Source organism: Gallinula chloropus (genome assembly GCF_964237585.1).
Source record: "Gallinula chloropus genome assembly, chromosome: 5".
Lineage (NCBI taxonomy): Eukaryota > Metazoa > Chordata > Aves > Gruiformes > Rallidae > Gallinula > Gallinula chloropus.
In genome coordinates, this window is record NC_140090.1 from 25226614 (window position 1) to 25251703 (window position 25090).

A 25090-nucleotide genomic window follows, 5' to 3' on the forward strand; every position below is an offset into this window, starting at 1 on the left:
AGAGTATATTGTTTACTCAATATGAACAGAACATTTTAATAAACTACCAACGTATTTAACACTTTTTTCCTTCACTCACTGCAGCATAACAATCTATCATTCCTAAAATACTTTAAAAAAAACCCCCACATTAATCAAGCATGCTAAAAGCTGATTGTACTTCTTTGCTCACTGATAGATAATTTGCGACAAATTTCATTCAAACACACATGAGTAAAGGGATTTTTGTTCACTTCCCCAAAATTCTGCCAAGAAACACTAGGAAGCCCAGACATCTCTTCTCCATTCACAGCCTGGTTGATAGGTATGAAATGTTGAATTTTATGAAGTCCTTTGGGCTCAGTATTAAAGCTGTATACTTAGTGGATTGATTCTTGATGATTTGTTATGCCAGCAGCTTACACATCCAGACAGCTTTGGAAAAACACAGGGAAAGCTTCAATGAACAAGGCAGAGACTTTGCAACAGTAACTTTGTACTTCAGCCAGTGCCAAAATCCAAACCAAGGATTGCCTATGTTCATTTGTCACACTACACTGAAGGCAGCTTTTTTTAATCAAGACGCCCAGCTTTTTTTTTTTTTTTCCCCTTTTTTACAAATTATGAATCCTAATTTTTTCTAAAGCTCAATCAGATTCACCTTTGGCATTTGTGCTTTTCAGAAGTTAGTTGTGCATATTCTCCAGCAAACCCAGCTGCTGGAAAAAAACTTAAATACATCCTCAACTACCCTCCTGGTGATTTTTCAAAAATAACTATGGCACTTGTAACAGAGAAAACATAGCTGCCCAAATATCTGGTCTGACACTGATTCAATGCTTTACAATTCCACAGCAGACTTCCTCTTCTTGAGAAGAATAATCCTATTGTTTGATGATAAATATTATTTCAATCAATTTTTTTAAACACTATTTGATTAAACTCTGAGTAGCACTGAATGAGATTTGTTAATATGGAACACTAATCTACACACATCTAAAAGTTACAGCAAGAAACACAAGTTAAATATTTGTCTGGCCAGTATCACACAGAAATCTGGCATACTAAAATAATCTAGATATACACTAGACCGTCAACTCCAGTCACAGCAACTGTCTCCACTTTCAAGCACTCATACATTTACCCAGTCATTCACCTTACCCTCCCAGGGCTCATGACATTAAGTAGCACACTATCTTTTTTCCATCCCAGAGAAGAAACCAATAGGTACACAAAAATGTTATTTTCCAACACACCCTTCTATAGAACTCAATTTCAAATGTGACGTAAGCACAGGCTTATGTACTACAAACTCCAAAGAAACAATACTCCGATTCCTTTTAAAGTTGACAGGCTTTTAAAAGAAAGGGCCCCTCACCTGCAATGGAGATGAAATGAGAATGTATTTAAAAAAATATACCACTTGGACAAAAAATTGGAACTCCTTCACACATTTTTTGGTGCCTCAGTATTAAAACAGTGGATTGGAAGATCTGATACAAAAATTAAAGCTTTCCTACAAAGTGCTACTCATTCCCCATTCTGTGGAAAAATATTCTGCTTTTTAGCATTATTCATAAAAGATAAATTGGAGATGATTGTGTCACTATTAGTTTCCAAGTAGAATACTGAGAGCTAAGATATAAAGATACATATTGCAACAATAGTTAATTTCAAAATACAAGAGTAATAAAAGCCTTGTAGCAGCACAGAAGACAGCTCTCGTTCAGTGTTTTCAATGGTACCAAAAAAGTACACACAGAAGTGTTTGGGTGAAGGTTTTTGTATTTTGTAACATTAAGAACTGCTTAACACATGTAACAGGCACTTTATCACTTTCAAACTAAAGATCATTTGCCTAGAGAAGATAGGTATCAACTTAAATATGTACCACTGACTTTGGCAGAGAAAAGTTACTTCACTTGAGTTGGGAAAATGATATGAAAAACTGCTCTCATCACACTGGATTTAGCCTTTCCAGGTTTTTTCTTCTTAAATAGTTCCTAAACTTCTAAAAGGCAAGATCTTATGAGTTCTTTTTCAGCTATACAAGATGGAAAAAGTCAGCTAGCTAGTATTTTTCAGAGCAATTCTGATATGCAAGTATATGGACCAGAAACAGGTTGATAGGCAGGAAATTTTCATAGAAAAAATGAGATTTTTAGGTTCCTGTACTCTCCTGTATATTGATGATTTAACATTACAGATCTGAGATTTTCCAGAGTAGATTCTGCTCATATAATTCCCAATAGTTTACCACTTAATCTTCCTTCCTCTATTTTTTTAAGCTTTTTAAGCTTGATTTCCAATCTCACAATCTTAAGTGAGCTTTTAAATTTTGCTCCAGGATTTCCACAAGGATAAGAACAGTAAGCACACTTTCCTCCTTGCTGCTTTTGACACAAACTGATTTTCAAAGGACTAATCTATTACCCATACCGTGGTCAGAGATTATTTTTCCTCACTCCTTAAAGGAATGGCAGACAAAAAGGACCAACGCACCAGTCCATCAGCAGTTTTGCATTACATACCAACTACAGCCTATGCAGAACTTGTATATTTATTCTACTTATGGTACACATTTTCCTCCAGCTATCCTAGTTATCTTCATATGAAAAGCACATGCAAGACACACTACAGTTACTGACAAAGAGCTATTTGTTTCACTTTATTATGTAGAGCACATGAATAAGCAAGGAAAACAGCTTCCAACTCACCAAAACATATTTAGAAATTTCTATCTTCATATCCTGTTCTTCATTTAAAAACATTAACAAGGTTAAACATTACACTGTGACATACACAATATTTCAGCTGAAAAGACACCCTTGAAACAATTAAGACAACTGTCCTGTTATGAAGTGTGGACACTGGACCAGAAAAAAAAAATGCTTTGATGAACACATAAAAGTTTCTAATAAGCATCTTTGGGAGGAATAAAGGGACAGAGGAAACCTCTGCCAGAGGATGAACAGGACTTGACCTGAGGCAGGTCCAAAACCAACACTAATACTAACCAGGAATAAGGATATGCACTTTTTTCTCAGCTGAATCAGCCCATTTCTTTATTCACCCAGAAGCCTTTTGAACTCAATGCCCACATTGACTTTCAGTGCTTTGCAACCGATCATCTCCACAACTCACTCTGAAAGCAAAGGATCTCTGCTTTTGAACAGGAAGGAACAGATTGCAATTAACAGCTTCATATGGCAGTATTAAGCAAGGTATTAGATCAGGTAGCAAGAAATAGGAAGTAGATTTGATGCACCATTAGAAGTCACAGCTATGTAGTATTTACTTCAAATAAAATTAGATTACATTCTCAAGTAGCTAAAAAGATTTCATACTTTCATTTAAATTTTTTGATGATACTTATTTTACTGGTGCAAAAGAAATCTTGGATTTTCATAGAAGTTATGCAAACCTAGCCTAGGATCCAAACCAAGTTGGGTGGGGTTTTTTTACTGCCAGTAATATACAATTACGCAGCTGTAATTTTATGCATGAGTTAGCGGCTTCCATAGCCTTATCAGTGCCCTGCACTCCTACAAGGAATAGCGCAAAGGCATACTATCTAACACAAACAGTATTTAGAGCACAGAGAAGATGGGTCATTTTTACTGAGCCAGTTTTCCTAATCACAACCAAGTTACAGATAACCAAGACTTAATATATGATAAACAACAAAGGATAGCCTAATACCAAGGGTGATTCTTCATTATCTCGGAAAGCATGGTGCTCTGAGCCTTCCCTGTCTTTTAATGCAGGATGCCACTTCAGAATATGAGTTACTGCACAGAAGAAACAAATAAAGACCCCCACAAGAATGTGAAAGAACCAAAAGCCACAAAGTAAGGTATCACAGAGTCTCTCTAGAAATATCTGTAGCAGCTCTATCAACAGCTGCTCACTATTCAACCTCAGTTAGATGACAACTGCCCCAAAGCTGATGGCAGTCTGTTCTGGAAACAAGCAGTCTCACCTTGTCTTCAGTGCTTTTAAATTAGGTGGAAAAAGAGAATTCAGCAACTACCTGTTATTATCCTCTACTGAAATTTCTGATCTGACCATGCATCAAGCCAAGATATATGGAGCCATTAGGGAATAAAATCTGAAGTTTTCTTCCTCCCTAGGAAGCAGCTGCTGTATTTTAATATTTAGAGTATTTTTCCTGTAAAATGATACATCACTGACTACTACTACCAAAATAGACACATTTTTGTATCTGTTTACATGAAATGCATCTCTAATACTTTATTTTCTTCTTTCTAGAATCTTAGAACTATTAATTTAAGAGAATCTTAGATCAAGCTTTCAAGCCAGGAAGAAGTGTTTACAGTTCAGTAATGAAAAATGTAGTTTAGACAAGCCAAAAGGTTTAGTTACATAACTCCAATGGTGTATGCCAACAGTCATCAACAGAGAATATGCTTCATAAAACTACTAAGCTTACCAAATTATAATTTAATGACTGTTAGCCAATCCTTAAAGTCAATCAAAACCATTCCTTTATTATCATAGCCATGTAAAAGCATCCCTGCTTCATTAACATATTTTCCATAGGCTTTCTGCTTACTTGTCTGGAAACAGATTATAGATGAGTCACGTTAAAGAAAAATCCAAAAACAATCTATTCTAGGGAATTACCTTCCAAACTGCTGGCATCATGACGTATACAGTAACAGTCACTGCATAAGATTATTTTGTATCACAACTTCAAAGGCCCCCTGAACTTGTCTGAGGACCCTGTTTACAGGTGTGAAGACAGGAAAGACAGCGCCTAAATCTAGCCTAAATCAGACAGTAGGGATTGCTGAAGGGGGAGAGGGGCGGAGTAGGTCACCATTTTTACTGCTGCTGTATAGACTCCAGTGTTTACCTTCTGCCCTGAAATCATGTGTGAAACTGAGTATTACAAACTGAAGTCGCTTTCTAAAGATGAGCTTTTAAATCATCTTTTTGAGTATAGATGTTTGGTTGAGGCCCTTTAATTCTCACCTTGGATGTGCTCCAAGCAATAGGCTACTTGGACACCATCATACTTGTGCGTTTTTTCTTTTGATAATCATGGTTTAAATTAAAGCAGCTATGACTGAGCTTCCACATACTGAACTTCAAGATGAAAATACACTTTGACCACCCCTTCTTGTCAGTTCCCTCAAGGGATAAAGGTAAAGGGACAGTCAGCTGTGCAACTCAGGGAAGTTTAACTGAGATACAAGTCACAAGATTTTCGTAGTTGGAAACACTTCTAGTAACAAAATAGCAGGTACTTCACTGCCTTGATCTTGCTGGCTGCAGACTTTAAAGCACACAAGTGGATTCAGTGGATTTCACTGTAAAGCCTGGGCTATTTTTCAAATCTGTCTTTAAAAAGCTACTCAAAAAGAAAGTATAATCTGCATCTGTAAGATAAACAACCTCTAGGCAAACATACAAAACTCTAAAGCAGACTAGAAATAAATGAAGTTGTGTGATAAATGGAATCTTAAAAGCAGGTTTTTTTTTAAAAAAAATAAGGTTTAGTCATCTGATTGAAAAACAGGAATCTCACCCTCACACTTTTTCAGAGTGCTTTCACATACAGAAATTGCTCACAAAAAAAGAAGTCACCTACTCTAGATAAAGTCTGATACAAAGCTTAGGACAAAATTCTTATGAATTAACAGCATTATATTTGGATGATAAAGTCTTCCGTTTGTATTGTTTAGCAGTTATATAACCTTTCAGCTACCACTTTCCAAATCCCATTTTCTCTGAACTAAATTTTCTGCAGCAGTATTCAAGAATATTACAATATTACCATCCGAGAGAATTATACAGCATTAGATGAGGCTGTAAAACACTTCTCTATTTAATTTTTTTCATGAAAAAGATGCTTTCCGAGAGCTTTGATGTACAAAACAAGTAGACAGTTTCCTATTTGGTGAGCACAGCAATCCTGTTGTAGTTCAAACAAGATCAGCTTCAAAAAATGATTGGATAGATGGAAGATACAAATATTTTTCTAAAAATAGAGAAAACTGAGGATTCCATTACGGTCACCAGAAGATAAAGCACTAGAACTACTAATATTAGCATGTAATTGTACACACACTGCCTCCAGGTAAGAACACTATCATGTTATATCAGGAAATTAGAGAGACCTCTAACCTTTGTTTGTAAAGCCCAAGACTCACAAAATGACAGAACAGACATGCCATAGAACAAGATGTTCTTCAAAATGGTTACTGTTGATAGAGTGACACCATACACAATGCATCTGTACAGTATATTACAGAGGATTCATGGAAATAATTCACACTAAACCCTGTACAACCATTCCTTGCTCAAAACATCCACAGTACGTATCAAACTGCTTCATCCTCTTATTCAGCAAAGAATTAAATGACACACATTATTATTTTGAGACCTACTTCATTTAATATTATTAAAGAGGAAAAAATTGAAAGACCACAGCAGTTTGGATATCCAACAAAGGATCTGGAATAGAGCTATTTTTAGAGACATTAATTGTCATCCAATTACTTCAGTATTTTAGAAATGGTATTTCTGACTGAGGTAGACAAACGTTCTTACATACCTCAAAGCCAAGTCTATCTTTCTCTTTCCAAAAGCAGAAATGTGTAACCTTCTTATCCCAAAATTCATCTGGCTTTACTACACAAACAAGAGACACCTCAGCTGGAACAACATTCTGTAAAAACAAATAAACATAAGTAAAACATTCAAGATTAAACCACAGAAGTGAATTCCATTTACATATCCTCTATTCAAGAACTTAAAATTTACAGACAGAAATTGAACCGCTGCATCTGCAGGATGTATTGACTCCATCCTGCTTTGTAGTAGGTTGCACTACATTTCATAGCCAAATCGTGTCAGAAACGAAAAGAAAATCTAACCTGTTTATGTGCAGTTCTGAGGTCTAACCATTTGTCCATGCTACACCAGTATCTAAAATCATGCATTATTGGCTAGACATAATTTATGCCATTTCATTTTTAAGTGCTAAGGACAACAAACCTTTTACTGGTGGTGGTTGCTATGTAGAAAGAAACAGTAACAGTAAAGTTAGAGAGTTGTATACTTCATTATCCACATAAAAATTGTGTCCTATGCTTCTCTAGTACATATTGCTTAGGCTAGACTGCACATTAGCTTATGTGAAAGCTCAATCAAGACCATAATTAGAATATAGCAGATCCAAACACCATTAAGAGATATGACATCATAGTCAAGATTAAGTAAAATACACCTTGAAGCAGATTTCTAAAAAGGAAGCAATAATGAGTCAGCAGGACAACAAAATCAAATTATTCATATCTGACACACTTCCTAAGGCTTCTTCTAAGCCTGAGAGGAAAACTGCTCTGATAAAGAGAAGTCATCTGTGCACAAAGACAGGCACTACCGTCAGTTCTCTAATCTAGTTAGTGTTGCAGCCTGCATTTCCTTTGACCACTGAGACCAAAAAATAACCTATACTGTTTAGCAGAAATCAGACTTCATTGTAACACCACAGTTCTAAAAAGCTAAAATAATTGTTATGTATTTCTCTAATTGGGAAATGACACTTTTCTCCTTCTCCCACTTTGTATAGCATCTAGAATGTAGTTTGTGCTTGGGACCATTACACACGACAACAATCAGCTATAACCAATTGTAATGGAAAGCAAGTAGTACAGCATGCTGCATCAGAGTACCTGCTTGGTTGCATTCAGTGTGAACTGCTCCCCTGCAGATATTCCTACTACCCACAATTGTCGATGCCAGGGCCTATTGCTCTTTTTTTAAAACTAAAACTGTTTTAGAAAAAGGTCTACAATTATGTGTTCACAGCATGTAATGAATTTGTCCCTCACTTAAGTGAGAGTTATCATCTGCTTTTCAGGTTTCTTCCTGCACAGAACTCTTGCAGAGCCATATTTTGGTATTTTAAAAGGCCATAAAATTATCTATTTCTCAATGAAGAAGTTACTGCCTCCACAGTAACACATCTGTTTGGTTCACATTTATAAAGTTTATCAGTCAGCTACGGATATATAAATTTACCTGTAGCATTAACACAACCGTCTTCACCACATTCCATTGAGATTTTCTGCCATCCACTATCACAGTAAATCCTCTAGCTTTACACTTCTCACTAAAAGAAGAAAAACACTTAGAAAAAATAAAATTCATGAACAAGTGTCATATCACAATGACTCTGAATTTCAGCTCTACTGAAAAATACGACTATGTACTTTTTTACTTATAAAGACACTGTCTTAAAAACCTTAAGTTTAGAAATAGTTTTCGAATTTACTGCGGAATCAAGCCCACGATTTCAGCATTAGTCACCACATTAGATACCCTTAGGCAGACATTTTTGCGTACAGCTAGGTTATAAGTAATAAAAACCCCAGACATTTATATGTAGAAAAGCATTATGTAATCTTTAGTGCCCAAATTTGCAGCTACATGACAAAGCTACCCCTTCATCTGCTCATCTTACAAAGCAGCAACTTGCATGTAACAGTACATGCCCTGCTTCACAACTTGAAGTGTAACTTTTAATCATTTCATGTTTAAGTTGAGCTTCATCAGCTATGGGTGGAAGATAAAATTATCTTCGCATTTAGAAAAGGGGGAAAAGGCATCTTACTAGTTTAAGAAAAAATAAGTTAGAAGTTGGCTGCCAAACCATATATACTTTTGGTTTTAAGAAACGTCTAAGATCAAATACACAATTTTACTGGAAGCCCTCTGACCATTCTAGGCTTTGTGCATTCAATGTTTAGTCAGAATGAACTCAAAAGTCACAACACTGCTACTTCTAAGAACAAGATGAATAATATCACTATAGCATCTTGAGAAATAGCTTACTTAGGCTCACTGGAACATAGCAGCGTCAGAATCTCTAATTCTCTACTACTAGACTTACTAAAAAACAAAAAAAACACCCCACCTAAACAACTGAACTCAGAAGTGTGCTACCTCTTCTGAAAAGTTCAGTCAGCATTCAAACACACAAGCTTATATGAAAGTTTAAAACAAAAAACATACTTGATTCATTCTACAACACAGACAATACAGCAGAAGCAGCAGACTTCAGTATTTGAGGTCATCTGACAAAGCTTTACACACACACACACACACTCTCCCCATAGACCCCAAAGAAATTTTATCCATTACTTGCACCTCTCAAATATTGTACACAGCAACACATCAACACTAGAAGGCATATTTCAAAACAGGTAGGTGCAATATTTGGCATGTGGAACTCAAGCCAAACATATTCGGTTACCTTACACATAGAAGTTGGAGAAAAATATAACACTTGGACAGCTATCTGAGTATGGAACAACAGGCCTCCCCAAGCCCCTCCCTTTTTTAAACTGTTCAGCAACTCTTTCCAGAACAAAAAGCAACCAAAGAACAGGCACTTATGCCAAAAAGTTCACATTTCCCACTAAAAACCAGCATGCAAACAAAAGTGACAATGATTTTTCCATGCTGCTGCCATAAAAGGGAGGTCACTTTTTCCAGGACTGACAAACAGAACATTAGATTTAGTAACACTGAACTTGGTTTTCAAACAGATTTCCCTGTTTGTAGAAAAAACACTTGGATTTTAAATTTCCGGGCAGTTATTTTTACACTAATATATGTAAAAACATAAATCAAGGTGAGACTGCAGAACAATTAATGCTTGCTAGAACAACAATACCTACATCTGTGCTGCAAACAGTGCCAAGTCTTTAAGTCAAGGAGATGACCATTTGGGATTTTAATCACTTCAAAGGACTATATGAAAGACCCTGAAATTTCCACAACTAAAGTGTTGTCCAATATACTCCTATTCTCTCTCCTCAAACAGATTTTTTTATAAACAGTATTAACTACAAGAAAAAAAATGGATCATTTAATTGTGCTTTAAAAACATTTATACTTATTGCAAATAAGTCTTTAGTTATGCCATTGTTCCTCTCTTTACAGAAGATGAACTTAAAAGCATACAAAAGCAAGCATTTATCTGAGGAGTTTTTCCTTTTTGTATCAGTGGCTCAAGAAAACAAAACAAAGCTATGAGAAAGATCAATCAGCAAATCTTAAAAAAAAACCACGGCTGACTGTGCTAGAACCAAGAACTGTCACTATAAAAATGCAAGGTCACAGGCACAGAGCTTAATAAACTATTATTTTACAGATCTTGGAGAAGGACACTCAAGTCATCATTCAGCACATTCAAGCAGTACCTTAACTTTAAACCTCTGAATTGGTCACTAACATCAGTTAAGACTTCATGTCTTTTTAGGCTCAGTGCAAACTTAAGCACTACAAGCTACAAAGATTAGGCACATAGCAAAGGAAGAGGATGAAGCTTTTTTACTTTGGGAAGTGCTACCTTTGTAAGCTTAGGAATTTCACTGGAATGCCTCATTAATTAACAATTTAACAGCATTATCATTAAAAAGACATTACCAAAGATACACTGAGAAAGGAGTGAGGAAATACAGAAAGCAAAAAAACCCCAGAGCCACAGATACATAATAAAAGGACATATGCAAGCCTTAATATATATCCCTTAGTTTATTGGAACGTACATTTCTAATCCTGTTTTTTTTTTTCAAGAAACCCCAAACATTAAAAAAAATCCCTTCCACCACTGGAAAGAAAAAAGGAAGTCCTGCGAACGCCTTTAAAATCACCTTGGGATACTTAGAAGGTAGTCTAGTGTGACACTCAGCTCATCCATACTCGTCTGTTCAAGGCATAATGGAATTGTCAGAATGAGGCCACTTCTTCTGTCCTTCCCTCCTGTTCAGGGGGGTGGGGGCAGGGAAGAAAAAAATCATTAGCACGGTATTGTGATGGCTTCAAGGTAAAAGAAACACTTTTCAGTTACACCATCTCAAAATACATCATAAAAGTAGTCTTTAAAGTTTCTGTGAAAATGACAACTGATGCTTCGCCTCTCAGTTATGAGGATTCACTCCTCACATTGACATTTAAGGCATCACCTTCACAGCATAGATCACATCCGTACCTGTCAGTCTTTCAACTAGGACTGTCAAGAAAAACAAACAAAGTAACTTCTCCAGAAGCTTTTTTTTTTTTTCCATATCTAGATTACATTTAAGTAAGATACCTCCTAAGCCTTCTACACTATCAGCCTGTCAGAAACCTGGTCATCTTTTAAGGTGAGCATATACCCAGCAGCTCCCACTGGAACATAACACCTAGAAACATTGACTACACAAAGGAGGATCTTAGACCACACAGACTGCCCATAGCACAGACTCTAAACTGGTTGTTCTTTCAAACACAGAAGACTTTCAGATCAGTTTACAAAAACACAGAGCAGTCACCTCACAATTAAGACAAATTTTTCTAACCAGTTGCTTTACTTTTCATACGCATTTTCAAATCACTCCAGTGTTGAACAGGATCTAACTAATGAAATCTTAGAATCGACACCTGAAGTCCACTCATACAAGATGTTAGATAAACAGAAAAATCTCACTTTTATACCTGGATTTAAACACAATTTGCTGACCTGACTGGAAAACCACAAAGCAAACCCAAAAGCTGTAATACCTTGACATTTCACAAAAGAGCACACTAATTACCTGAATTACTCAGATTCTTGACAAGTCATCTTGTATAACAACTGACAGTTTTTTCCCCCACCTTGTAAACACTACTAGAAAAGATTCAAACATCTGTGTTCTGCCTGCACTGGGATTTTTGTGCAGCTTTCTTGCACTGAAATATATACAGATCAGGTAAATACTCTGTCAACCTGCCACAGCACAAAGAGAGAACAAGGTAGGAGTTATCACCGATTCTTTTCCTCGGTGAAAACTGATGGGACTCCTTTACATAAAAGATAACTGATGTATATTTATCCATCTAATAATAATTTTAAACTCAAAATTGTATTTTTAAAAGAAATACTGAAAAAACCAAAACCTGAATCAGGCATTAAAGGAGTATTCCCTAAAGTTACCAGTTAAAAAGTGATGGCTCTCATGGATGTAGTGTAACATTTTCCAATATTCACACACTAAACAAAAAGTATTTAATTAAACAATAAAGTAAGTTGTTCTTTGATCTTGCTTGCATGTAACGCCTTTCTAAAAACAGAAGATTCTATAGATATTTACCACCACCTTCAGAGTATGTTTAGAGAGATTAAACTAAATCACATTATGATTTTAGATGCAGCAAACACTACTTTGTCTAACAAAAAAGCACTAGACTCAGGTTGAGTTCTTAGGGTTAGATTAAACCTGGAAAATAAAATCAGTGGAAATTAACTTGATGTGTGATGTAAGTCAGAAGTGGTGTAGTTTATAAACTGAAAACAAATTTAAGCAAGTAGGATCATCACCAAAAAAAATTTTATAAATTCATTTTGCACCAAAGTAGTGGTTCAGGGTTGTTTGCTCAATCAGTAGCTTCCCCCTCGTAATGGTCTACTAACATGGAACCTACACAACCATGGATTCCAAATTTGAGGAGCCACTGCTCCATTAGAAACTGCTCTGTTTTGCTTCCAGAAGAAGGCAAGGCCAACATTATTTGTAATCATTTAACAAAAAATTACAAGACTTCAACATATAAACACCGAGGAACATTCACCTAAAATAAGAGTTTCCTGTTTATTAGTTTTTAATTTTTTTTATAATTAAACTATATGGAATAAAGTTGTTTAAAGAGACTGATTCCTTCGCTAGGTTCCTTTAGATATACTGAAGAATCTTTACCATTCATTAAAACATCCATTAATTCTACACAATTCCAAAAAGGTCAAAACTACTTAGAAATATGTAGGTTCAAAAAGCTTCTTAGCATTTAAAACCAGCACTCAACAAATTACTTTCCGCTAATAACATCTATATTTCAAAATGGATCAAGCAGCTTTAATAACAAATTGAAAATGCACTCTAGTTAATGAGAGATTCCCTTTCAGTATAATGCTGAATAACCATCATAGCATGGATCTGCTATTACTACAGAAGAAATGGCTCACTGTCCCAGGCTTTAATATCATTTGAGTTTGGGGTGGAGGGGTATTTGTTTTTAAACAGAATTGTTTGATTTGCAATTTCTGGGGACAGTGAGGAAATCAGAAAAAAAAAAACAAACAAAAAAAGTCACCATCAAAAGCAACAGGTTTCACTTCTCAAGTCACTGGAGCAGGCTAAAATAGACTAGCTAAAATAAACTAAGCCAGAAGAGTATTTATTTATGGGAGCACCAGTCAATTTGTCAAGGTGAGAACTGTCCTACAAATCTTACCTACCCTAGAGTAAACAAACACAATCACCAAGAACTAAAACAGCTATCTATGACAACAGTGAAATCAGCAAGAGAATGTCATTCATTATTTTAAGTGCTCCCTTTTGTTTTCCTCTGGCATACGGAGAAGGGAGAGATTCAGAAAGTTTTAGTAAATGTGGTAATAATTCAGGCCTTGCCTGAATTAAATACTGGGCAATAATCAAAACATAGCAATGCATGGCTAACTGTGCTTCCATCCATTTCTGTGTTAGAGAAAAGATGGGGTGAAAAGGAAGGAAAAAACTTCTCAAGCAAATTTTGGAAACATTCACTCTGCTTTTCTAAAACCACATTAAAAACAAACAGAAGAATTATTCTCAGATATCTGCTAAAACATTGTTTTATATATGGACTAAAACCTCGTGTCATCAACTTGTGTGGGTTGAGTTACAAGCTCCAGCAAAAACAAGCACTAAATGCCAACAGCAATAGCTTGGCTACTAGATTAGAAGTTTCAGAAAGCCTTTTGAAATACAACTAAGCACTAACCACCAACGTATTTCTGTTACATATAAAGTAACCAACCTAAAAATCACATTCAAATTACACAGGGAGGAACCAAGTGAGAAAAACAGAAACTGTACCTGAAAGAAAAGCCAATTTTTTCTTCAGAATGGGTAATATTACTGAAGCTTCCATTCTACTTCATATAATTTCCACAGCTCTGAAACACAAGAAGTTAAAAGCTGTCAAGCACAGGAAATCAATTCCAACGTCTCATTAGAATGAGCACTGGCCAAAACACTTTTGTACTACTGAAAGACACAAAACACTAATCAAAATCCAAAGTATTGTAAAAGCCGAAGAAAAACCACCATATGCATTTTCCCATGTAAATCTTGAATTAAAGATTTCTTCCTCCTCATCATAACAACAAATAAACAACAAAAGCCTCAAAGCAAAATCTCAACCCAGGACACAAGACGTATACAAAAGATCTGTCTCCCACCTCCATTGAACTACAACTAATTTACAGGCAGATCACATTTGCTCATTCAGACATAGGTGTAAATAAAATTACACTTCTGCATAGTCTGTCTCATATCACCATAAATACAATATTTATTTAAATACATTATGCTGCATTTATGTCAGGACACTGCCATTACCAGGTCTTCAGTTAAAGGAACACATCCAACAGCCAGAATAAGCACGCTAACCTGCTCCCCGTTTCCAAATCCCTTCTTACCCTCATCCCATTTTTATTGCATTATGAACTGCAATTTACTATGATTAAGCTTCTGTGTTTCACTGACAACCAACAGGATGCTTGAACTGCAACCTCCTCTTCCAGCCTACACAAAGTAGCAACTGGCATCTGTTCATAAGTCTTTTTGAGTTAACACTTGCCAAATCAATCCATAACAAAAACCCCTACAGCTGCACTGAAATACATCATTCAATATACACACACCAGCATCTAGTTTAAAAAAAAGTTGGTATTTCCCCCCCCATCTAAATCCAGGCACAGTGCTGCAGAATGCAATCTGGAGTTCTCTATCTGGTGGCTTCAGCATTCATGCACACAAATAGAACATTTTCTTCCTTGGGGGCAGGGGGAAAAAGTTAACCAAATCAAAACTATATATTATCTAGGAGAAAAAAAAAATACCCAAGATCTCCAAACATAAGTAAAATAGAACAGCTATTCCTTTTGTTAAAACAATGACCTCCACTAAAAACAAAAAAGCAGAATAATGATTTTTATTATGAAACAAATAACTCTACTGTCCCCTCCCTGCTCCAATGTGTAATGCTTCACAATGTTCTTTCCCACCCTTTATCACAAAATGTCCATGTTTAAGTGTCATTTTTGTCACTTACATAAAACAGACATTGCATATATTGCTGAAGTAAAAAGGCATGTTTCACTTCTTTCAGGAAACTGAGTCCCAAGACAGCTTGTAGTTCGAGCACTTACTCAAATAAGCACCTGAAAGCTTCCTGCATGCTTCATGCAAGCTTGTTGGTTATATATTGCATAAAACACAAAACTCAAGACTCAGTCATTCTTGTCCCCCAACCACTATGCTCAAAACAACCCGCCTAAGCTATTTAAGAGCAAATAAATACTGCTAAAGTTAAGACGTGGAACACATGCCTCAGTGATTTCCCCCACCTCCCTCCAAGTTACATTTCAAAATTATTACAAATGGCTCTTTATTATAATCAATTAATAAAGTCCAAACCTAGACACACTTCATTATCCTCATATTTTCACATATGAACAGAAGTTTGCATCAACTTATTGACTCTAGGGAGCACGTTTCTCTGTTGTTTTGAAAAGAATGATTTTATATAAAACTGCCTGGCTTTCTGCCACAGTGGCAGCACTGTCCATGGATCAAAATAGTTCTTTTGTTCACTATTTCCTGAAAGCAAAGGAAGCATTCTGCTCATTTAGAGAGGAGGGAGGTGAGTCAGAACAATTTCAAACACCTAGCCTTTGTTCCAGAACCTAGAGTTTTCAATTACCTCTCTTATGCGAGAGCTTTGATGTGCTACATCTAGAAAGTACCTCTCACCGGAGCAGGCTATCAGAACATAGCAGAAAGAAATCTTTAGGTTTAAAAATAAGGTTTCATATCCCCCTCTCTCTAACACTCCAGAGAACATCATGATGATTTAAACTAAACGTCTTTTTTTTTTTCATGTTAGAAAGTGAAACAATTTCAAGAGAGCTGGTGTCTACTTTACACTGGGAGCTGTCACAGGCGTTTAAAAAGGCATACTGCTAAAAAGCAGGTATGTATATTTAGACCTACAAATAAAATGTGAAGTCTTTTTAACGTGTTCTAAGGAAGACCAATTAATTGGCTAGCTCAAACTGGCCATCAAGTTCTCAATTTAGTATGAAGAAAGAATGTTTTGCTCAATGTTTTTCCATTATTTAGCTGAAAGACATCTAGTGTATATTCATCAATTTGAAAAAAAAAAAGGAGATATTTGGAGTCATTAAGTAGAAAAGAGCTATAGAAGGAAAACAAGAACACTGAAGAAAACAGATTTCACTTGAGGAAAGTATACTACTGCAACCAGTTGCATTCTGTCACTTCCAAAACAAAGACAATTTGTATATGCTCAAATTTTACATCTATGAAACAAGTTAAAGAGGTTAAATCTGTTTGCTGAATTTCAGAAACAATCCAGAGTGCTGCATGCCCACCTGGAATCTACTTGCCAACTGAAATACCATATGCCAAATTATAAAACCTGTGCATGCAGGAAATGCACTAGATAAAAACTACAATGAAAAACCTCACTGAGCTTGTTTAGAAATAACCTGGGGGGTTGGAACTTTAAATCAATACAGCAACACCAGTCTCCAACTAAGTGTTCATTCTTTTGAAGATTTCCACAGACAAGTGTCATGACTAAATCCACATAACATTTGTATTTAAAATATAAATATTTGAAAGGTGTTTCAGTGAAACAGGAAAACTCTTCCAACTCTTTTTCCCCCCACGCAAACAGAAACTAATATTACTTGTGGAGAAAATTCTCTTAAATACAAACTGAATTGAAATAGGTATACATTAGGGGGAAGATGTGGAAGGCAGGTAGCAAATGATAAAAAAAAGTTTACAGAACAGATAGAAGCAACCAATATTTCAGACTGCATGCCAATGCGAAATCAAATCATAAAACTTTGCAAAAACTGAAAAACATAGTTTACCCAGCACACTTAAAATTCTATAAACTTGTTTTTAAAAAAGGCAACCACCAAATCCACAAAACCTACACACAAAATAAATGTAATTCATCAATAAAGTGTGTAATTCATGATGAACGAAGAATATCACCTGCATTGTCTGCTACCCATCTTCAGTCTCACCTAAGAAGAAAACTAAATGAGGATCAATGTCCAGACACTGTTTAAATCCATTTAAAAAGTCTACTGAATGGAGATGGCAGAGGGAGAAGCTGACAGACTGGCACTCACTAGATGACTGGAAGTAAGGTGCCTTGAAGAGGTTAGAGAGAAGCTGCTCTGCAATTAACAGGTATTTTCTTTGTAAGCAGCCCAGCGAGAACCACTGGTTAACAGCTTCAACAAACAAAATGAGTTCAGGCTCAATGAGAATATGAACATGTTAACTCAAACCTGTTAGATCTGAAACATTGGATACTCTCAGTACATGGTGCCAGGCCTTTAAATGGGTTGGTCTGTTGCACAAGCATCTCTTGCATATTTCAAAGAATGAATACTTTTCTTCATTCCCTCATCAGGTATGGAGCAAGCGAGCTGGTCTGTTAAACACAGAGCTAAAAGTCAGGGGAAAAAAAAAAAATCTGGTTTCTATTCCTTGTTCTGCTATGAAACAAAAATGACTTGCTGAAAGCCATATGTATCCCTCTCAGTCTTCATTCAGTCTCTCCATCTGTAAAACTGAGATGTTACATATTAATTCCCTTTTTACAAGAGTATTGTGATGTTTAATTCATTAATGTTTTTGAAGACTTGAGAGATTAGAAGGAACTCCATAGATCTGCCTATAAATAACCAAGCAGATGGGCAGCTACATTCAAAACTGTAGCAGCTTGCAAGTTCAGGCACAAACAATAGCACAAACAACAGACATTCTGAAATACTGAGGGGCTGGGTGGGGGTGCGTGTAATGGGATGTGGATGACATTTTTTGGCTCTTAAAATTGAAGGTCTGCAGTTCAAAAGTCAAAGTTAACACCTTTGCTCCCTGAAGCCAGAATGAAAGTTTTTTCAGATTTTAACTTCAACCCACAAAGCTACTCCACACTTTTTTGGATCAGTGTATGATGAACTTAGAGTTCATCTGTCCCACAGAGAAATAAAATCCATGTCCAAGAGAGAAAGAAAGCTGAGTATCACAATTATCTATGTAGATTACTGTTTCACCTTCCTTCAAAGGTACATTAAAGCTGTGGGAGAGATGACATCCTAAGTGTCACAAAGAATACAAAGAAAGGTGTCTCCAGGGCTGATGCACCACAACTTGAGAAGCAAATCAAAGCCACCCAAAACCCAAAAAATCGCTGTAAGCATTTGTTTGTTTATATTGTCTTCAATTAAAGACCTCGTGGAACTAGGTTACTCAGCTGGACAGTTTCAGAACAACAATAAAACCTGACAGATGAACACCGAAATGCATTGTTTGGTTTTTACTCTTTACATACCATGATCTGCACTAATATATTTTCAATGTTAGAGCCCTTTAAGACCTCAGAAGAAATGTAACTCCACATAGTTTGGGAAGATCAAATCAAGGGCTTTGTTTTTTCAACCATTCAGTCATTTTCTTTTTGACTATCTGTAAAAATTGTCCATAGAAAAGGGCACACTTAGGCTTTATATTATGGCTGATTTTCAAGTTGTAGGCAAGTAAAATATTCCTGATTTTCCATAACCTGTTAATTCACACTGAAGGACTAAAACTAAAGAAACCAAAACAAACTCAGATTTCATCAGTACATAAGCTTGTTTCATTTTAAAGCAAAATGCAACCATAGAATGCCAGTTCCATTACACATACACAGCTAGTACTCTAACAACTTGTGACAGCAGGTGAATGGACAGATTGAAAATGTGCTCTACTTTTTGTTAAACCTAGGGTTAACAGTTTGCTAGGTCACGATCCAAAAGCACACTGGCACAGTGATACCAGAAAAGCCTGGAAAAACTCCATTTCTTCTGCCCTATTTTCACCTGGAGAAGTTCAAGGCTTACCTTGTACACTTTGTCTTCTAACTAAAGTTAGTAATAGAATTTAGAAGAGGTGTCTTAACTATTCCCTCTATTTAACCCATCTTCTATAGTCATTTTCCACCCTCATCCCCTCAGTATTTTCTGAGAGGCGAGGCAAAAGGTGAGTGGTAAAAGGTGATGAGCAATACACTGAGCAGCAAACAGAACGCAAGTGAGTAAGAGAGGTTATGCCATCTGAGAAGAGAGACATTGTGCTCTTCAGCTTTAACTTTGATCTCAGTTGACTATTAATTTCACAGAACATTAGAGCTTTTCCTCAAACATAAAGCAAGAGTCCTGGGAAAGAAAAGAAGGAAGAGAACCAAGCACAGAAACAATGTAACAGGATGCACAACATCATCTGCATGTACAGCTGCAAAACACAATACCAACAGCTCAGCCTTTTTACACAAGAAGGGCAAGCACAGGATACTCTGCAGCAATTAGCACTCTCCCAAAGAGTAGCACTTCACTGGGTTCAAAGGCCATGTCCACAGGCAGCAGTCTTGCACACATGCACAAGTCCCTAATGATTCTACAACTCGACATACAAAATGACAGCTTGCTAGAGTATTTTACCCTTTCCAGCCTCAGGCCAAGCCAAACACATATGGTACATGTTAAATTACAGCAGTTTTCCAGCTTCTTTAATCCAGAATAGTAGAGAAAATGTCACGGGTTCTGGACACATCTCCACATTGCCTTTTCTGCCACATTGAGAGAGGCATCCCATGTTTACCAACTTGCAGAACCTTGTTGTAGAGGATATTACCACAGGCAACAGAAGACTGATCTACCTTATACCTTCTCTTGCAACAAGCAGAGAAAACAGCAGAAGTTGCAGTCAACTGGTACAGTCCCAACTCATTCCACAGCATCAAGTGACCACATAGTACCCAAAATGATGCAGCTGGGGAGGTTGCTTCTTCCACTACATTTTTATATATATAGCAATCAATTGAAATGATACGTTCAGAGCATGGCACAGACATTTTCTCTTCCTTGTTATGCTTCCCTAATATCCATTTGAAAGAAAATACACACCACCTCAGGTTTGGCTTTCTAAAATTTTACTACAAAATCACATAGAACTAAGATATCACACAGACTGTAAATTCTCCCACAGAAAGTTTTTGACACACTGGTTGGGGGAAGAATAATAATATATGAATAGTAGAATAAAATTACGTGCTCCTCTTCTCACGAGTAGCATCCCCCAGGGCTCAGTCCTGGGTCCAGTCTTGTTCAACATCTTTATCAATGACCTTGATGAAGGGATTAAATGCTCCCTGTATAAGTTTGCAGATGACACTAAGCTGGGAGGAAGTGTTGATCTGCCTGAGGGTAGGGAGGCTCTTCGGAGGGATCTGAACAGACTGGACCGATGGGCTGAGACCAACGGGATGAAGTTTAACAAGGCCAAGTGTAGAGTGCTGCACATGGGACATAACAACCCCATGCAGCACTACAGGCTTGGGGGAGACTGGCTGGAGACCTGTCAGGCAGAGAAGAACCTGGGGGTGTTAGTTGACTGCAGGCTGAATATGAGCCAGCAGTGTGCCCAGGCAGTCAAGAAGGCCAATGGCATTTTGGCTTGTATCGAAAACAGTGTGTGGCCAGTAGGTCTAGGGAGGTACTTGTGCCCCTGTACTCGGCATTGGTGAGGCCACACCTCGAGTACTGTGTGCAGTTCTGGGCTCCCCACCATAAAAAGGACATTGAAGTCCTCGAGCAAGTGCAGAGAAGGGCAACCAGGCTGATGAAGGGGCTGAAGGGCAAATCGTATGAGGAACCGCTGAGGGAGCTGGGGCTGTTTAGCTTGGAGAAGAGGAGGCTGAGGGGAGACCTTATCACCACCTACAACTACCTGAAAGGAGGTTGTAGAGCGGTGGGCGATAAGTCTCTTCAGCCAAGTGACAGGAGATAGAACAAGGGGAAATGGCATGAAGCTGTGCCAGGGCAGGTTTAGATTGGATATTAGAAAAAAATTTTTACTGAAAGAGTTGTCAGGGCCTGGAACAGGCTGCCCAGGGAGGTGGTTGAGTCACTTTCCCTGGATGTGTTTAAAAAAAGGGTAGATGAGGTACTTAGGGATATGGTTTAGCAGAGGATGGGAATGGACTTGATGATCTTCAAAGGTCTCTTCCAACCTTGTGAGTCTTTGATTCTTCTGGCTACCTCTTCTAAAAAAAGCCTAAAAAAATAAACCACACCAGAACAGCCCAACCAAGCAAGGCATAAAAGCTTGCAAGAATGACCCAGGGAAAGCGAGTACCTTATCACCAGTTCCTAAAGGAACTGTCCAAAACTAGTTTGTGACGAAAAATACAGACAGCTCTGATGCTTTCAGTACTTCAAAAAACAAAATAACTACAACAGCAGGAGGAAAGAGGCTGGATGATTCCAGACCATAAGCAGCCAACTCAAAAGACAAAGTCAAAAGACAAACAGCTGCACTGATGAGTGCAACTGTTGGCAGTCTGAAGCAAATGAAAAATAACTTTCCTCTGGGGTGCAAGATTAGAACTTCTTGTTCCTTTTATAACATTTATATAAGAAAACAATCTACAACCTCATAACAATACACATACTTGGCATGGGTTACAAGAGCATGCGGTTCAAGCTGTCAGAGGAACTTCTCAGCTCAGTAGAGTGATATTACAATGGAATGGAAGCAAAAACCCCAAATGCTCTTCTAAACAAAAAGCCAGGTAGAGTGGCAGAGGGCAAGGGACTGTTTGAGAGCAAAAGTAGGATGGGGTGTATAGACATAAGCATAGCAGACAAAAGCAGTCATCCTTTTTAGGCAGAGAAAATTGATACAAAACATAGGAAGAAAAGAGGCTAATCAAAAGGCCTTTTACAAGTGTCAAACTTCAGATTTGATACCCAACCAAAAAAAACTACCAGGTCAAGAATAAGATTTTGACCTTGAAACATCCTGAACAACTTCCTCTTATTTAAAAAAATATGGTAGTGGCACTCCCCCTCTAACTGCACAGCACACAAGGTAGACACAATGAGGATACTTATATCTTTTGAAGGAATAAGTAATTTGAGAACTGTGCTAATCTTAATCAAACATGAAAGTAGAAGAGACTGAAATATAATCAGATCTCATACAGAAATACCTTGTTAATTCACATTTTTAAGTTTCAATATATTTCAGGATTGCATAAATGTACTGCCATGCAAAAAATAATTATCTATGCTGCCCTTGAATTACAGTGTGCAAGAAAAAAAAAAATCTTCCTTTAACTCGCACAATGTCTTTGTTTTTTGTGCTCATTAAAAGCTCTGAGCATTTCAGCTGCAAATCACAAATCAAATTGGTCACAGCCACCACTGCAGTGACCATAGCACCTCTCCCTCTCTAGCACACCTTCAAAATAAAGCATGTAGCATTCTATGATCATAAATAAACGGTCACATGCTTCAGAGCATATAAAATCGAGCTCTCTGAACTGCCACTGGAAGCACCTTGCATAGATGTAACACTCATTTTCCAGTGATGATTCTGGGGCAAATTAGAATGCAACATGAAAGACGGGTAACCACTATGCTAGCAGAGAGAAAACAGAGAAGCCGTGCTGAGAGTATACTGATTAGAAACAAACTACCCCTTTTACCAACACATAGAAGTAGATAAGCCATGGCACATTTCATCTACGTAATGTCCATCCTGACCCTTTCCCTCAAGGGCCATTTATTTTCCCAAATTCAGCTGTTCATATAACTTAGTGACCAAGAGGTCAAGTTAACATCAAATTGTTTTAGCTTATTTGTCCAAAACTTCTTTCTTGGGGGAGGAGAGGAGAGGAGGGGGTAGGCAGGCAAGGCTTTACTTGGTCTGGTCAACATTTGTCCTTCATGGTATCTCTTTAAGAACACATCATAAATTCAACTCCGCCAATGCCATAGGAGTTTAGCTTGGCTCTGAATTCTCAACATCTAAATCCTTTGAATCATCAACTCTGTGAAATTCTAAGTCATACCTTCATCTCCTCTTAACTACTGTAATTTCCTTCTTAATGGGGTCTTTATGTCCCAGTGATCCAAACTTCAGCTTGTTGGAAAGGAAGCAACTCATCTTCTCACCTAGAACAGGAAATATATTGACTTTCCACTTGCTTCCTTGTTGAGTTTAGAGTCTGCTGTAAGGATATCCTCACTCAAAATCACACTATCATTCAGTAAAGAGTGAAAAGCTTTGCCAGTGCATTTTTCTATTTGCTCACTCAAGGTTCTCTCTCACTTCTGTGCACATTTATCAATGAGCAGCAACAACCTACCTCAAATGCTTTTAAAAACTTGCCATACTCTCACACACAACCACAGCTCCCTCTAAATTAAAATTCACCTATCTCTAGCCTTATGCATAAACACCTCATGCATTTGCAAACAGCACTCTCTGTGAAACACTGCATGAGACACTGTTAAGACAAGCCGCACTACAGTGTAGCTAAGTCAAACTTTAATGTAACTTTAGTATCAGCAGCTTTGGTTATGTTTATAGCACCTTTTAAAGATTTTAACAGTCACAAGATGGAAGTGAGGTAAAGTAGTTAAATTAGAGAAGACACAAGTTAAAGCCTGAATAAGTTTGGGCAAAACCAATTCCAAAGATATTGTTCTATGTAATGTATTCATCAGCGTTAAAGCTTCCTAAGAAACAAATGTATTGCATGACAATATTGAAGACCTTGGTTTTGGAAGAAATTGATCTTACTCACCATTGGTACTAGAACACAACACTGTCTGTTAGGGATACAGGCCTGAGCTCTGGATTTGAGATTCTGCAGATTTAAATGAAAAAAGTTATTTCACCATATTTTTAGATATTAATACTCAATATAAAACTTAACATAACAGGGCAGCCAACATTTCCATTATATATTCACAAATACTTGTAAGCTAGGCATTCAAGTTGAGTGGGACAGCAGGAATCCTGTATTTTTCTACCAAAACATATGGTAGACATCAACATTGTTTATAATTAGCAGGCAATGCTCCTGAGGCAGCACCGGAAGCAGGGGGAAAGTAACAAGAACCAGAATCCTTGTAGTATGCTTTCAGTCAGAGGTAATCCACACAGAGTTTTAGGCAAAATTGAAAACAGACCAGTGTTAGCATTTTTTGTGAAAAAGAATAAGGTGGTATTCCCCACAAAGTCAGTCAATTATTGCCATAAAATTAAAAAAGCAAATCATAGCAAATTAGAAGATGTAAATAATCTCTATTTGTATTAGAAGATGCAGAATGGAGGTAAGCATCCAGACTTGAATGAAACCTTTTGACTGATTAAATTCTACCAATCAAAAAACCCCAGTGTCTCAAAATTAGTATATACTGTATTATGTAGGCAAAGCTAAAGACATTTCACAGGTTTTACAGTTAGTCAGATGCAGCAGTCATTACAGCAACCTCTTTCACAAGAAGATGGAGAAGAGGCAAGAGTACACACCCATAGATCAGTAACAAATATATCAATAGCAACTGCTCAAGACAGCTTGAGCAGAGACATGGTAGAAGTCCTGCACCATCATTTCATACCCACACAAGAGCCCAGGGCTTTGTCTACTTAATCAGAGGTTACCTATTGAAGATGTTCTGTACTTCCACAGCTACACATAATCCCTGGGCAATAAAGGTCTTCCTCTTCCTACCCCATTCCTAAGGACTCTTGACAGTTATATGGCATTGTACCAAAGTACACCATCAAGTCTCTTCCAGAAAAGCCTTCACTTCCCCTCCCTACTACCTCTCCCGAACAGCAGCTAACTGAAGCCAAGTTCAACTTCACCTGACTCCTTTATTCTGCTGCTGGAAAATAACAAAACCACGTAAGTTTCCCATTGATGCAAGCTTTCCCAAGCAATGTTAGTGCCACAGCCAATTTATAATTACAGGCTGCAAGTCCACGAGACATCACAGCACTGTTTCTTGTAAGAACGTTAAAGATACATGTATTTCCTTCTTTCAGCTTTTGTTTCTAAGAAAACTAATGTTACAGGTCATCGAAACCACACGAAATATCAACTGTTAGCATACTACTTC

General features: G+C 37.1%; 1 protein-coding gene across 1 annotated transcript in view; it reads right to left on the reverse strand.

The window, feature by feature from the left end:
- Positions 1–23797, reverse strand: part of SESTD1 (SEC14 and spectrin domain containing 1) — a 51166-nt gene extending 27369 nt beyond the window's left edge. The window contains exons 1-6 of the mRNA XM_084264389.1: positions 23767–23797; positions 23029–23131; positions 13896–13975; positions 10674–10782; positions 8035–8125; positions 6563–6676 (exon numbers count right to left, since the gene is read on the reverse strand). Of these exons, the coding sequence (XP_084120515.1) occupies positions 6563–6676; positions 8035–8125; positions 10674–10782; positions 13896–13950 (369 nt within the window). The 5' untranslated portion in view covers positions 13951–13975; positions 23029–23131; positions 23767–23797. The remainder of the gene's footprint in view (positions 1–6562; positions 6677–8034; positions 8126–10673; positions 10783–13895; positions 13976–23028; positions 23132–23766) is intronic.
- Between the last annotated feature and the right edge of the window lie 1293 nt (positions 23798–25090).